Source organism: Orcinus orca, chromosome 10 (assembly GCF_937001465.1).
Source record: "Orcinus orca chromosome 10, mOrcOrc1.1, whole genome shotgun sequence".
Taxonomy (NCBI): Eukaryota; Metazoa; Chordata; class Mammalia; order Artiodactyla; family Delphinidae; genus Orcinus; species Orcinus orca.
In genome coordinates this window covers 68,236,086-68,250,577 of record NC_064568.1, presented here as the reverse complement: position 1 = coordinate 68,250,577, position 14,492 = coordinate 68,236,086, and the positions used below count along the sequence as shown (strand labels likewise).

Below are 14,492 nucleotides of genomic sequence, written 5' to 3'. Positions count from 1 at the left end.
AAGGAAGAGTAGATTTACAGTGGAAAAACCCGACAAACACCACCTCACAGCATGTACCCTTGATACAACGTGATGAGAATGGCACTTTGCCTCTGTGGTCTTTCCCCCGCAAACCCACAACCCCAGTCTAATCATGAGAAAAACACCAAGCAAATTCCAACCGAGGGACATTCTACAAACTACCTGGCCAGTAGGTCATTAAAAACAAGGAGAGTCTGAGCAACTGTGACAGACAAGAGGAGCCTAAGGAGACAACACAACTAAATGTGATGAGGGATCCTGAATGGGATCCTGGGTCAGAAGAAGGACATTAAGTAAAAACTAAGGCAATCTGAATAAAGTATGGACTTTAGTTCGTAACGATTTATCAACATTGGTTCACTAACTGTAAACAATATACCATACTATGCACCAAATGATGTGTGTACCATGCTATAACATCTAACAAGTGTGAGACCTAAAACAAGAGGGAAACCTAGATGCGGGGTCTATGGAAACTCTCTGTACTATTTTCAGAGTTTTTCTGTAAATCTAAAATGATTCTAAAAAATAAAGCATATTCAAGGTCTAGGGGAAAATGGGCAAAAGAGTTGAACAGACACTTCACCAAAGAATATATTTGAACAACGAATAAGCCAAGGAAAAGATGCTCAGCATCATTAGTCATTAGGGAAATGCAAATTAAAACCACAATAAGATACTACCACATACCTATTAGAATGGTTAATATTAAAAAGACTGACCATACCAAGTGTTGGTGAGAATGTGGGGAAGCTGGAATTCTCATTCACTGTTGGGAATGTAAAATGGTACAACCACTCTAGAAAACAATTTGGTAACTTCTTAAAAAGTTAGACATACATTCTGGGTATGTTTCTCAGTCCGTACATATCCAAAAGTATTGAAAATAGGATCTCGAAGAGATATCTGCACACCCATGTTCATTGCAGTATTATTCTCAATAGCCAAGAGGTGGAAGCAACCCAAATGTCCACTGACGAATGAATAGATAAAGAAAATCTGCTCTATATGCACGATGGAATATTATTTAGCCTTAAGGAAGGAAATCCCGTCAGATGTTACAACATGCATGAATCTTGAGGACGTTATACATGAAATAAACCAGTCACAAAAAGACAAATACTGTTATGATTCCACTTACATGAGGTACCTAAAGTATTCAAACGCATAGAAATAGAATGGTGGTTGCCAGGGTCTAGGGGGTGGCGGAAAAGGAGAGTTGGTTAATGGGTATAGAGTTTCATTTTTGCAAGATGGAAAAGTTCAGGAGATTGGTTGCACACCAGTGTATGTTTAACACTACTGAATTGTACGCTTAAAATGGCTAAGATGGTAACTTTTATATTATTGTGTTTTACTACAATTAAATACATTACATTTTATATTAAAATATTATATGTTATACATATATTTGTAGACATATACACATTACATATTAAACATGCATCCACCATATGATCGGGTCATTCCATTCCTGGGTATTTACCGAAGAGAAATGAAAGAATTTGTCCATACAGAAATTCATGCATGAATGTACATAGCAGCTTTATTCATAACAGCCCCAAATTGGATACAACTAAAATGCCCATTAACAGGTGAATGGATAAATGAACTGTGGTATATTCATTCATACAGTGGATTGGAACGCAAAAAAGGAATGAACTATTTATACCATGCAATGACATGGGTGAATCTCAGAATAATTATGCTGAGTGAAAGAATGCAGACAAAAAAGAGTTCATACTATAAGAGTTCATCTATCAAAAACTCTAAAAATGCAAATTAATCTATAATGACAGAAAGACATCAGGGTTTGCTTGGGGATGGTGGGATGAGGGAAGGTGGGAGGGATCCCAAAGGGGCATGAGGAAACTTCAGGCATGATGGATTGTTCCCTATCTTGATTGTGGTGCTGGTTTCGCAGGTGTGTGTGTCTGTGTCTGTGTCAAAACTCACCCAATTGTGAGTGGGAGGAAGGGAGGGAGGAAGGTCAGTTTGGTCGGGCATGGCTGGATATGGGATGGATATTTCAGACATGGCATCGTCTGAGCTCCAACCTCACCATGTACACGTGTCTGTGTGGGGAATGTGGATCTTCAAGGATGCCAGCAAGCAGTGTCCTTCCCTTTGGTAGAAGGCTGCTGTCAGGGGAGGCCAAGGGTGGAGAGGGAGGCTCACCTGGTGGCAGGAATAATTAGGTAGATGTGAACCCTTAGGAGGGAGGAGAAAGAGGATGCCAGGATGTGAGCTGAGGAGTTGAGGGTGACACCTTGCAGGTGTGGCTTCCTACCTGAGCTGACCCCCTTTCAGAAAGCAGGCAGGAGGCTGGAGCAGACTTCCGTTTTCCGTTCCCAGATGGTAGGTGGGGATTTCTCAGGCTATGTCAGTATTTCCTGCTTGCATCTGGTGCCGGGAGAAAACTCCAGGCCCACCAAACCCAAGAGGATTTAGGTGCTGGAGCTGAAACTTGCACTGAGAAAGCCACACACACATTTGCAAATTGGGAGAGGAAGCAAAAACAGCTGGCAGCCAGCACGAGTTTTTTTCTCCCTTATGAGTTGTGTCTGTTCCTACTTGGAGTGATTCCAGGGCCATTGGGGAAAACCTGCCATCCTCCATATACTGCCCCAATTCAGGAGTGGATGCCTGCAATGCTACTACTAGAGTTTCATCCTTGGGTTTAAGACTGCCGTTCATACCTGTGAAAATGTCCACACCAGCTAAGGGTGGAAGCGGGGAGGGTGAGAGGGTAAGGGGCTACTGAGAAATGGGGAAGACTAGAGATGCTTAACAGCCCACTTTGTAAGTCTTCCCAGGGCTTGCCCTGAGAGGAAGAGAAAGGAAAAGTTCTAGGCGAGAGACAGGTATGGAGGCAGCCAGGTAGCCAGGATGCAATCTGAGGTGTAACGGGATTTCCTGGGGCAGGGAATTGGTGTCTGCTCCGAGATCCAAGAACCAAATCAGGGGCTCCCCAAACCTCAAGCCCTCGATATACACATCACTGAGGAAAGGATGGAGGGGCTCCCCACCTGGGGCAGAAAGGACCACAGGCCCTAGCCAGACCCTCCTATTCCCTAAGCTCTGTAGGTGAGACCTCATCTCCACCACCACCACCCCCCTCAGGTCGTCCTCCTTTTGGACACTGGGGGCTCGGCTTCACAGCTGTCGCCTGTGAAAATGTGGAAGATGGGGCAGTTGTCAGAGGACAGTCAGGGTTAGGAGGAGTCTGTCTGCAGAGAGGTCAGAGGGGGCAGTGGACTGGATTGACCATGGCTAGGAATAAAACTCAGAGGTAGGTTCCACCATCAGCCACCTTGTACAGATGAGAAAACAGGCCCCAGGAGATGAATTACTTGCTCAAGGTCACATAGTTGGTGTGTCAAAAACCAGGATCTAAACCCTTTTTACAGATTTGGAACTAAGACTCAGAGAGGGAGAGTGATTTCCTGGAGCTCACACAGCTTGGGGGATGGGGATCCTGGCCCAGGGCTCCTTGCCTCCAGAGCCACATTCTCTCCATCCTGTGCTCCTGCTCCCTACCCCACTAGTCGGGAGAATGGACCCAGGAGAAAGTAAAGAGTTAGGACAGCGGAGCTTAGGAAAGCAGGAAGCAATTTTTTGGCTGTACCACGCAGCATGCAGGATCTTAGTTCCTCAACCAGGGATTGAAACTGCACCCCCTGCAGTGGAAGCACGGAGTCTTAATCGCTGGACTGCCAGGGAAGTCCCAGCAGGAAGCAATTTTGGAGAAAAAAAGTGTACATATCCTATGAGAAAAACCTCGTTCAACCCCTTAATCTCACTCCTTAAGTATATTTTTTAAACTACATACACAAAAAGTTCACCACAGCATTGTTTATAATAGTGAACACTTGGAAACCCAAGAATGATCAAAGTATTCTGTACAACTGTGATGGAATATTAAACAGGTGCCCAAAAGCCAGTTACAAAGACCATATGGCAACATGGAAAAAAATTTATTATATAACATTAGGTAAACCCTTTGATCCAGAAATCCCCTTTTTCTGGAAATATGCTCTATGGAATTAATTCTAAATATAGAAAAGCATTTTTTCTTTCCTTTTAACAAAGATGTTTGCATGGCCTTCATGGAGTTAGTGTGTGTAGTATATGCCTTTGGAATCTTCCTCCCACCCAGATAATACACAGAGGATACACAGGGGTGGGACCATGCTTTCCAAACCAACTTAGGGCAAGGGCTCTTCTCTCTCATTTGTTGATCAATATGTCACTCAAAAGTCTCACACAAACATAAACTAGTCACATCTAGTTCTACATTAACAATACTGTTTCATTGGAAAGAGAATAAAATGCAAGAAAATGTAATGATATGAGAATGGAATGCTCCAGGGAGATATGAGCTATGTATTTCCTAAGCATAGTTTTTAAATTCAGAAATACATTTGTACAAAAGCCCTAGACACTGTCCCATCAGTTAACCTAAAGCCCCTTTTCCACAGTGGTCCTAATTTCTGGCCACAGTAACATCTGGACAATGAAGGCTGTCAGGTCCCTCTGCCCATTTCCAGCTCTCCTGGGTGAAGAGCACCTCCAGTTCACAAATTGGGCGGAGATGCTCCTCTATCCAGCCCTTCTACTTCCTGTCTTTGCCCCACTTTCCTCCTCTTCCTCGGGGCACCACATAGTACTTACTCAGCCGCCTCAAGTACGAAACAGCATCTTCGTACCCTCTGTAGTAATAATCGTGCAGGATCTGCAAGGAGGGGCACCAGGAAAATAACTAAGGCTGTAGCAACAGAGAGACCCATAGTCCCCTCTTCCAAAGCAGTTGCTTTCATTGCTCTTAAGCTTTATATGATGAGCTTTTCAAAATGTGCCCATCCTTCAGTACCTGCTAAGAACAGCCGATCATCAGCTTCCCCTGGGCCGGAGAGGGTGCGGCCCAGAGAAGGTGCATTTGGACAGTATAAAGAGCAGCATTTGGAGACTGGGTTCAAATCCCAGTGCTGCCACTTACTGGCTGGGTGGCTGGGTGAATGTAACCTCTCACAGCCTCAGTTTCTTCACTTGTAAAATGGGAATAAAACAGTATCTATCACAGAGGATGCTGGAGGATTACACCAGATACTGCCCACAATGCCTTTCCTGTAAAAGGCCAAACAGTAAATATTTGGGGCTTCGTAGGCCACATATAGTCTCTGTCACTTCTTCTTCTTCTTGTTTTTTTTTTTTTAAACAATGCTTTAAAAATAGAAAGTCCATTCTTAGCTCACAGGCTGTATAAAAACAAGTCATATGCTGGATTTGGCCCCTGGGCCATAGTTTGTTGAACCCACATTGTATGTCAAAATGGGAGAGTTCAGACAACATTGCTATCGGTGGTTCTGAGATCATCTCACTTTACAGGGGAGAAAATTGAGGTTGGGAGCACTTAGGGCCCTTGTTCAAGCTCACATACCCAGCTGGCAGCAAGGCCGGGATACAGCTTTAGGAGGAAGTTTAAGGGATCGTTTGAGATGGACCGAATGGGCCTCATTGGCTCCCCCATCCCACTCCAGACCCCATCACCCTTTCCGGCTCTCCTTGCCCACCCCCCAGGTCCCTCCTGTCTCTTACTACCAGGTCTGGGGGGAACAGGGCATGGATCATCCTGGCAATGTTCTCCAGGGAGAACTGGAAAGAGCAGTTGAATATGCGGAAGTCACAGAAGTTGGCGGGGCAGTCCCGCGGGCAGATGTCCTGCTGACCACTGAAGGTGGAGATGGTGATGGAGTCCGTCCAGAAGGAGCAGGGCTGCATGCCCGAGAAGGCCCCGTCGATGTACCGCTGCAGGGCGGAGGGGGGAGGCAGAGTGAGAAATGCTCATCTGGGGTCATAGGTCCTCTCCCCCACTCAGGGAGAGCAAAGAAATAGGTCCCTTGGGAGAAGCTTTGACGCCAAGGTCCGGGGGCATCCATACCCTGGATGAAGCAGGAACGAATGCTTCCCTGTCACGTTACCCCTCGTGGAGTCCCTTAACAGCTGAGGGCAGGGCCGGGGAAAGGAGCTCATCCACAGGGCCTTTTGAGAAGGTGCACATGTGGTGGGTCTGAGGGGTTGTGAAACATCCCTCCTCCAGACTGCCCTGGGTCCAAGCTGCCTCCCTCTGTTGAGGTCAGACACCCTCAACACCCTCCAGAGCACCCCTGACCACCCTGTGTCCACCCTCAAGTCCCTTCCCCTCTTGAGGCTTCTGTTTCCTCAGCTGTGAACAAAGGATCACAGATACTGAGGCTCTAACCCTCTGGATGCCTGCGAATTAAATGAATGACATGCAATACGGGGGTCCATCTACTAGCTGATTCGTAATCTCTGGATCTCATTTTCTCTACACATAAAATGAGGAGAGGGCACGGGTTAAATCTTCCTATTCAGAGTGCTGTCCGTGGACCAGCAGCACTGGCGTCAGCTGAAGTTGATTAGAGGTACAGAGTCTCAGACCTACCGAATTTTCCTACTGGGGAAATCTGGCAAACCTGTGGAAGCTTGACTTGCTGGGTTCAGTAATGTGTTGGTGGGTCCAGAGAGAAGCCCAACTTAGGGGGAGAAGGTCTTCTTAAAGCCCCAGAAATCTATCTACGCTGGGAATTCTGAGTAGGAAACCACAAGGACCTTTTCAATTCTTGGTCTTCCCACTGAATTCTGAGACCATTCCTCCCAAATGTGGGTCACAGGGGCCCTGAGGCACCCCTGGATCCCAGCTCACCTGCCTTCCCACACTGAGGTACTTACCACGCTGCGGTAAGTTGGAGGAATGAGGCCACAGTACACAGGGACAAAGCAGCTGCAGTACAGGGCCTGTGGGGGAGAGGACAGGGTTGAGATGCCCAAGGCCTGGGGGCTGGGTGGGGAGGGATCACCTGCGGGCATCTGGGACACCATCAGCCTGGCCCTTCTTAAACCCAAGGTGGAGTCACTGCCCTGGGAAGTGGAGCCCCAGGTTCAGCTCCTGGCTGGATCCTTGGTAACCTACTTGGTCAGGCTGGGCCGGATGTCTCAGTTTTAAAGGGAGAGAGTGGCCTCAATGATCTGCAGGGCTCCTTCTAGCACCAAATTTCCATGAATCCAATGGGATTCAAAAACCATTAATGTGTGTCTGGCCTGGGCCTGGAATCAAAGGAGGGTGAGATGCCCACCCTTGGGAATGCTCAGAGGGGGACCAAGCAATTAGGTGACAGTACATGGGGTGACAGGTGCTGTGATGGAGGTAAGCATGGGCATCGTGGTCCCAAAGAAGAAGCACCCAACCCAGGGGTTGCAAGGCAGGCAGGTGATGAAGGAAAGTTCCCTGGCAGGAGTGACTGGAGTCTCACCAAGCAGGTGAAGTGGGGTGGGAAGGAGGGAAGGGCATCCGGCACGAGGCAGGAGGCACGGCAGGTGCAGACACAGAGGCCTGCTTTGTGTGATTTGCTCTGGTTGGCATGGGTAAGAGTGGGAGGTGGTGGGAGAGGGCTGGGGAGAGAAAAGTCTTGAAGAGCTGGGTGCTAATAAACCCAGGGGACATGAGGTAGCTGGAGGAGGTATCCATGTCCCTGCCTATTCATCCCCAACCCCCAGGGTCAAGGCCATGCCAGTGTGGGGATGTGAGGATGGGTGGCGAGGGTCTTGTATTCAGAGGAGGGGAGGGGATTGGAAATATGGGTGGAGGGTCATGCAGCTCAACTCTTGCCCTGAAAGAAAACTGGACATAACCACAGCACTCTCCAGCAATAATAAGTCATAACTAAAATGTATATTAGTGAGCTTAGAACAATGCACTGTCAGAATCCCCTTTCCTAAGTGTTAACCCGTTTAGTGATAACAGTCCTTTTTATCAAGGACCAGTGGAAGGGAGGGGGCGGAGGGAAGCTGTTCCCACAAACTGGGAGTAATTTAGTGGGGAAACACTGAAGTCCAGGCCCTAGAGGAGCCATGGGACCTCTGTTGGTAATACAAATGGGCCTCTGAGAAGCTGCAGGATTAGAGCAGAGGGCAAGACAGAGGCAAAAGGAGGCAGACTCTGAGTGCTGAAATGTAGGATGGTGAGCAAGTCTGATTAGTTTTTGGCTTCTCTGTGTCCATCTTGTCTAACAGCGTGCCTGACATAGAGAGATAGATGCCAGGAGGGTGAAGGGAGGGAAAAACTAGGGGGACAGAAAGCAGAAGGAAGGAAGTGAGGCAGACAAGTGGACCATCCCAGAGGCCCGTCAAGAGAAGCAGGGCCAGCCTCTCCTTTCCTGTCCCAACTCCCTGGGCTCTGCCCCCACTCCCTGGCCCCGCCCTTATTCCTAGCCCCGCCCCCTCCCTTATTCCCAGGTCCCGCCCCCTTGCCTCGATGAGCTCTTCCTTGGATGTATATTCTGAAACCACAACACTCTCTCCATCCGTGAACCGGGTGAGGCTCACATGGAGCTTCCCCGTGGCGACCTTGTAGGAGTCCTCAGGCAGGACCCGGTACAGAAACTGCCTCATCATCTGCACCACCTTACAGGACGGGGACAAGGGCCCCAAGAAGGATTTCTTCACCTCGGCCACACCCACACTGAGGACTCGGAGGTACTCATCTGTGGAGGAAGCAGAGAGGAGTGGGAGCTCAGCGGCCCCCGTGGCAAAAAGAGGTCAAGGGCGATTTCGCCATCTCATCCTGCATCCAACAAATGGGGAAACCTATAATTCTGACGCAGGGAAGGTCTCAGGCATCAACCTGTCATTCTGCACACAAGGAAAGCAAGGCACGGAGGAATGAAGTCACTGGCTCCAGAGAGCCCACAGCTAGTCAGGCGTCCTGACTCCTTCCTGTTGAGGGCAGAGGACCACTTTTCTACCCCAGATAGCTTTCCCTATCACCATGCCTGAAGTCCACCACCAGACTGCATTCTTTCAAGTCTTAGAGGCTTTTGGCCCCATATGAGATTCCCATTAAATATGGCTGAAAGCCTTCACCAAGTGACACCCTGGGATGCTTGCTTAGTGCTGGCAAAGTCTGTGGGGCTGCTGACCTTGAGGCAGGGGAGTTACAGGGAGTGGTGAACTTGGTCTTGAAGCCATTGCATCATCTTCCTTTTATGGCCCCTGGTACAGGCCTGAGAGGGAGAAGGCCCTAAATTACAGACCCAAGGCTGTGCTGCAGGGGTTCCCAGGAGGGCGAGGTGAACCTTCTGTCTCCTTCTGAGAGGAGCACAGCCTGGGCACATGAGGGCCTACACGTGCCAGATGGGGCTTGGAGGGCAGATGCGTTGTCCAGGGGCTGGCAGAGGAAGGTGTAACCCACCTGCCCCCCACATTCCCCAGAATTCTACCAGGGAAGTTAGAGTTGTAAGCTTAGTAAGAAGTGCTATCACAGCAATACTGTGAGGTAGGTATTTCTATCCTCATCTTACTGATCAGGAAACTAAGGTTCTGAGAGCTAATATAAGTTGCCCAAGGTCAACCATCTAGTAAGTGTACAAAGTGGGATTTTAACCTAGAGTGTGTGACCCCGGAACCCATACTCCTTCTGTTACAGTAAGCTAAAAGCTTTCAGAGCTGGGACTGTACCTGCCTCTGGCCAATTGCTGCTAATTTCTACCTTGTGCAAACCCACTGGGAAAATCAGGAGCAGAAATAGCTCTGAAAAGAACTGCTAATTTTTTAAACAAATATTTAATTGTAAAACATCATATACAGAAGAACTTTCTTACAATTAGTGTCATGCAGTGAGAGCTACCTGGGAAGTTGTGCAGTCATGATCTCTTTGCCACTGGAGGTAACCAAGCAGAGGCAGGACAAGTACCTCGGTCAGAGAACTTATCAAAGGGATTCCTGCATGGGTGGTAAGGGCTAAGATTCCTTCCAACCTTGAGATTCTGGGATTCTCATGGGCACCTGACAATGAATCTGAGAAGCCATCACAGTGCACGTTACTTTCCTGTTTACAAACAGAGCATCTGAAGCACAGAACTGTTTAAGTGATTTGCCCAAGGTCACACACAGCAATCTGGGGACAAACCAAAGCTAGGGAGGCTCTACTCCTCTTGCATTTTACCATTTACAGATTATTCCTCATTAATCCGGGGAGCGGGTAGGATAAGGAACTTTAGTATCATTTTATAGATGTAGAAGCTGAGGCAGAGAAAAGCTAAGTGTCCTACCCGAGGTCAGACAGCCAGGCAGTATTTGTTCTGACTCCAGACTCCACCTTCTTTCCCTGAGTGTTGGACTGATCCCAGAGGCTGAGCAGCCTGGGTTGCCATGGTGACGGCTTTTTCTCTCCAACATTCAGAATCACAACTGCCTCTGTGTAGTAGAGGCAGTAGACCTGATCAACACAGCATCTTAGCCATCACTCCCTTACAGGGGAGGGTGCTCCTGGCTAACTGGGAAGGCCCTGCAGTTTTAGCAAGGTTAGCTTTACCAAGCACCAACTTGTACAAACTGTTTTGCTTCAAGGGAGGGCGGCAGCCAACCCCCCAGTAGGTTATGAAGCAACTGAGCATTTTGATACCAAGGTGTTGGGTCATTGAGTTCTTGCCCGCAAGACCAGTCAGGATGGGGAGTGGAAACAGGGTGGGGACTCGCTGTTTTGGAAATTCTTAATGAGCAGCTTGAAGTGGCCTCACAAGGGTTGGTGGCCTTTCCCACAATGCCTCAGAGCCAGGAGCACCTGATTCAGCTTGCCCGTACACTCCTGGACTCCCAGCAGGAGGCGCTTGCTGGGACGACTGGAAGGAAATTTCTTCTCATTGCACAAGAAATACATGTTCATGGTGGAAAAAAAAATTTTTTTTAATGCAGATAAGCAAAAAGAAAAAAATTTTAATGTCTTAGAATCCCTCCACCTAGAGATTAACATTCGGTATATGTCTTCCTAGATTATATATTTTGTATTTATTCTTACTTATAAGAATACTTATATGGAGTCATGCTGTATACACTATTTTGTAACTTGCTTTTTACACCTAATAAATCATGTCTTTCCACATCAATAAGTAACCATTTACAACCCAATTTACGGGCAGTATGGACAGCTATTGTAAGGTTATACCATTATTTATTGAGCAGGTCCCCAACAGGGTTGGCTATTTAGTTTCCTTGCTTTTCTAAACAATGCTGCAATGAATAGTCTCTTGCTAAATTCTTTGCCTGTGTCCTTAATTACTTTCTGTAGGATAAATTCCTGGAGGTGGGAATGTTAGGTCAAAGGCATGCATATTTAGTCTTATAAAACTTACTTAAATCATTGCTTTTGTATATTATCCACTTACAGTCAACTCTCAGCTATATAGGGATGGTGGCGGGTGACAGGGACAAAGCAGTGGCCAAGATAACACAGACATCTCCTATATACTTACATCTGAAAAATGGTGCTATCTGGAAATTAGCAAGGTAGACAGGGAGGAAGGGGGTGGGAGATTGCCTGATTTCTCCCACTCAGGTGCCCAGTTTAGTATTCTTCCCTGCTGCTCACCGGGGCTGTGTACCAAAGGATGCCTTTACCTCTGTCTCTCCTTCTCCTCAGGTGTCTCTCTGTGCATCTCTGTCTTCAGAGTCTCTATCTCTTTCTCTCTCTCTCTCTCTCTCTCTTCCCCTCTCTCTCTGTCTCTTTCTCAGAGAAAAACAACTAACCTTCTGGTTAAACAAGTCTCTGTTGATAGAAAGTCAGGTGTTAAGCATAGCAATTGCTGGGGGTCTACCAGGAGGGATAGATTTAGCTTGTTTCTTTACGCAACTCTGTTCTTTCCAGCACCTTCTCCCGTTTAAAGGCCTCCTTCCAAGCTGCAGGCTGCTGGGCTCTGAGACACAGTGTCCCACAGTGGCCAGAGCAAGTCGGGATTTAAAAGCAGCACTGGGAACTCAAGGCGGGCTGCTCCCACCCCCAGCCCACACTTACCACATCCACTTCTGCTCCCTCCCACCTCCTTTCACACCTTTCTATTATCTAATTGCAGGTCTGTTTCCCAAAACCAGGAGATTCTCTGAGGGCAGGTGTTTGTGGTCCTCCTCTCTCCATGGCCTATCACTGCACTTTGCCCATGGAAGACCCTTCAGAAACTTTGCTCTAAGCTGGGAACTCCTCAAGGGGAGGGATGGGCCCCATTCACCTACACCCACTAAGCCTCCCACAACACTTGGTGGGTGCTTGGTGTTTGTTCAGTATGTGAACAAAGGAAAATACAAACCCAACAAAGCAGGCGATGGAGATGCTTACAGGGAAGAGTTACTTGACTTAATTACCCAATAAAAACTTGAAGACAAGATCATCACAGATAGATAGATAGATAACAGAGTTAACTATATTGATAAATGCGTGCCAAGAACTTCAGCAGGAAATTAAATAAGATCCTGGGACCGGGAGGTTTTGAAGGGCATGTGGAAGCCACTCCAGTGTCAGCCACTCAGAGACTCTTTTCTGTGACCAGACCCATTTCTTGGAAAAAGCTCAGGCTTTGGAGCCAGGGAGATTTGGTTCAAATCCTAGCTTTGCCACATACTATCTGGGTCACCACTGGCAAGTCAAATAACTTCTTCCAGCCTCAATTTTGCCACCTATAAAATGGGAATAATAATAATACTTACCTTACTGGGTTGTTATGAGGAAGATAGTTTTTAAGAGCCGGCACATAGTAAGTGCTCAATACTGGTTATGCCAGTAATTCTCCATGTGACCATGGACAGGGTTTCTTGATGTTTCTGGCCTTTCAGCTTTCTCATTTGAACAGGGGACAATGATCTCCGCCCCATATCTTTATCAAGGTGCACTCAGGGCTTCCCTGGTGGCGCAGTGGTTGAGAATCTGCCTGCCAATGCAGGGGACATGGGTTCAAGCCCTGGTCCCGGAAGATCCCACATGCCACGGAGTAAATAAGCCCGTGTGCCACAACTACTGAGCCTGCGCTCTAGAGCCCGTGAGCCACAACTACTGAGCCCATGTGCCACAACTACTGAAGCCCGCGCGCCTAGAACCCGTGCTCCGCAACGAAGAGAAGCCCCCGCTCACTGCAACTAGAGAGAAACCCATGCACAGCAACGAAGACCCAACGCAGCCAAAAATAAAAATAAATAAATAAATTTTTTTTTTTTAAAAAAAGGTGCACTCAGGCTCACTTGTGGGTTCAAGACAACAAAGTAAAAGCACTGTGGAGGTAAGAGGATGTACCCGGTTTTAGGGAGTGGTAAGGGTATGGGTGAGGGGTAACGTAGTTTAGGCATGGTTGACAGCAGCACTCCTTACCCTGTCAACTTGGGGGACCCTACAGATTTAGTAGGGGAAAAGGGGGGCTTAGTAAAATCATTGACGAGGAAGGAAAGAAATAGATATGTGTTTATCTCACTTATATGCTTAAGTGCGTAATGTTTTCCCCTTCATGAGGGCAAGGATGGTCTCCATCTCATTCATCCCTTTGTCCCTAGCACTTGATATAGTGCATGGAACATGGCAGGCACTTAATAAACATAGATGCATGCATGAATAATGAATAAATGAATGAAACCAGAAATCAAGGGAGGACACTGCAGCCCAGAGAGAGAAGAAGCTATTCAACGTGACCCAGAGTGTAAAAACAGGGCTTCTCTTTCCCTCCCTCACGTAGCCTCTTGCTAAGTGTTAAATCCTAGAAAGATGGGCACTTGGCAGCTGACAATTTAAACTGCTGGGGATCTCGTTCACAGGGTGCCCGAATTAAATTGGCTGTGCAGGATGAATCTGCAGTGGAGGATGGGACTAGAGGCCCCAGTCTGCCTCGGACTGGTAGCCTAGCAACAACTTCCAGTTCAGCCAATCACCGTGAGGCCCCTCTCGCTGCGGCCCTGCTCCCCCACCTGCGGGAGCGGTGGGCACCGGGGAATCAGGGGGCTCGGCAGCCTCTGTGGAGGCGTTGGCGAGCAGAGTCGCGTTCCCAGGAAAGCCATGCAATTCTCCGAGTCCCTGTGTGGAGACCCTGGGAGTCAACTGCTTTTACCTGATCCCTACTTGTAGGCTGAATTATAGGCTGTATTTCCCTGTGGGTATATCTTGACTGCCCGACTCCACTATGATCATTATTATTAGTATTATCTTAACAACAGTCGTTTACCCAAGCAGGTTTTCACACTTGTAATCTCAGTTTATCCTCACAGAGACAGCAAGCCCCTGAGCGGGAGGGGGGTGGGGAAGTGATTTATTCATCATTTTATTTCTAAATCCTACACTGCAAGGGCACTGATTGGAAAAAAAATTGGCTTGAAGCTGCAGTGTTACCACTGCACCACTGGACGGTCCATAGAGACCCTCCAGGGCAGCGATTTTTCAGCCAAGGAGCCTCCGTTCGAAGAAAAGGAAATAAAAGGAATCCAAATCGGAAAAGAAGAAGTAAAGCTGTCACTGTTTGCAGATGACATGATACTATACATAGAGAATCCTAAAGATGCTACCAGAAAACTACTAGAGCTAATCAACGAATTTGGTAAAGTAGCAGGATACAAAATTGATGCACAGAAATCTCTGGCATTCCTAT

The 14,492-nt window shown here is 47.5% G+C and overlaps 1 protein-coding gene across 2 annotated transcripts in view; it reads right to left on the bottom strand.

Moving 5' to 3' along the window:
- PNPLA1 (patatin like phospholipase domain containing 1) overlaps nucleotides 1-14,492 on the bottom strand; it is a 44,126-nt gene that overhangs the window by 10,514 nt on the left and 19,120 nt on the right. For both annotated transcript variants that reach the window (XM_033424141.2, XM_033424140.2), the window contains exons 2-5: nucleotides 8,353-8,585; nucleotides 6,775-6,840; nucleotides 5,620-5,829; nucleotides 4,696-4,756 (exon numbers count right to left, since the gene is read on the bottom strand). In XM_033424141.2, coding sequence (XP_033280032.2) covers nucleotides 4,696-4,756; nucleotides 5,620-5,829; nucleotides 6,775-6,840; nucleotides 8,353-8,585 — 570 coding nt within the window. The remainder of the gene's footprint in view (nucleotides 1-4,695; nucleotides 4,757-5,619; nucleotides 5,830-6,774; nucleotides 6,841-8,352; nucleotides 8,586-14,492) is intronic.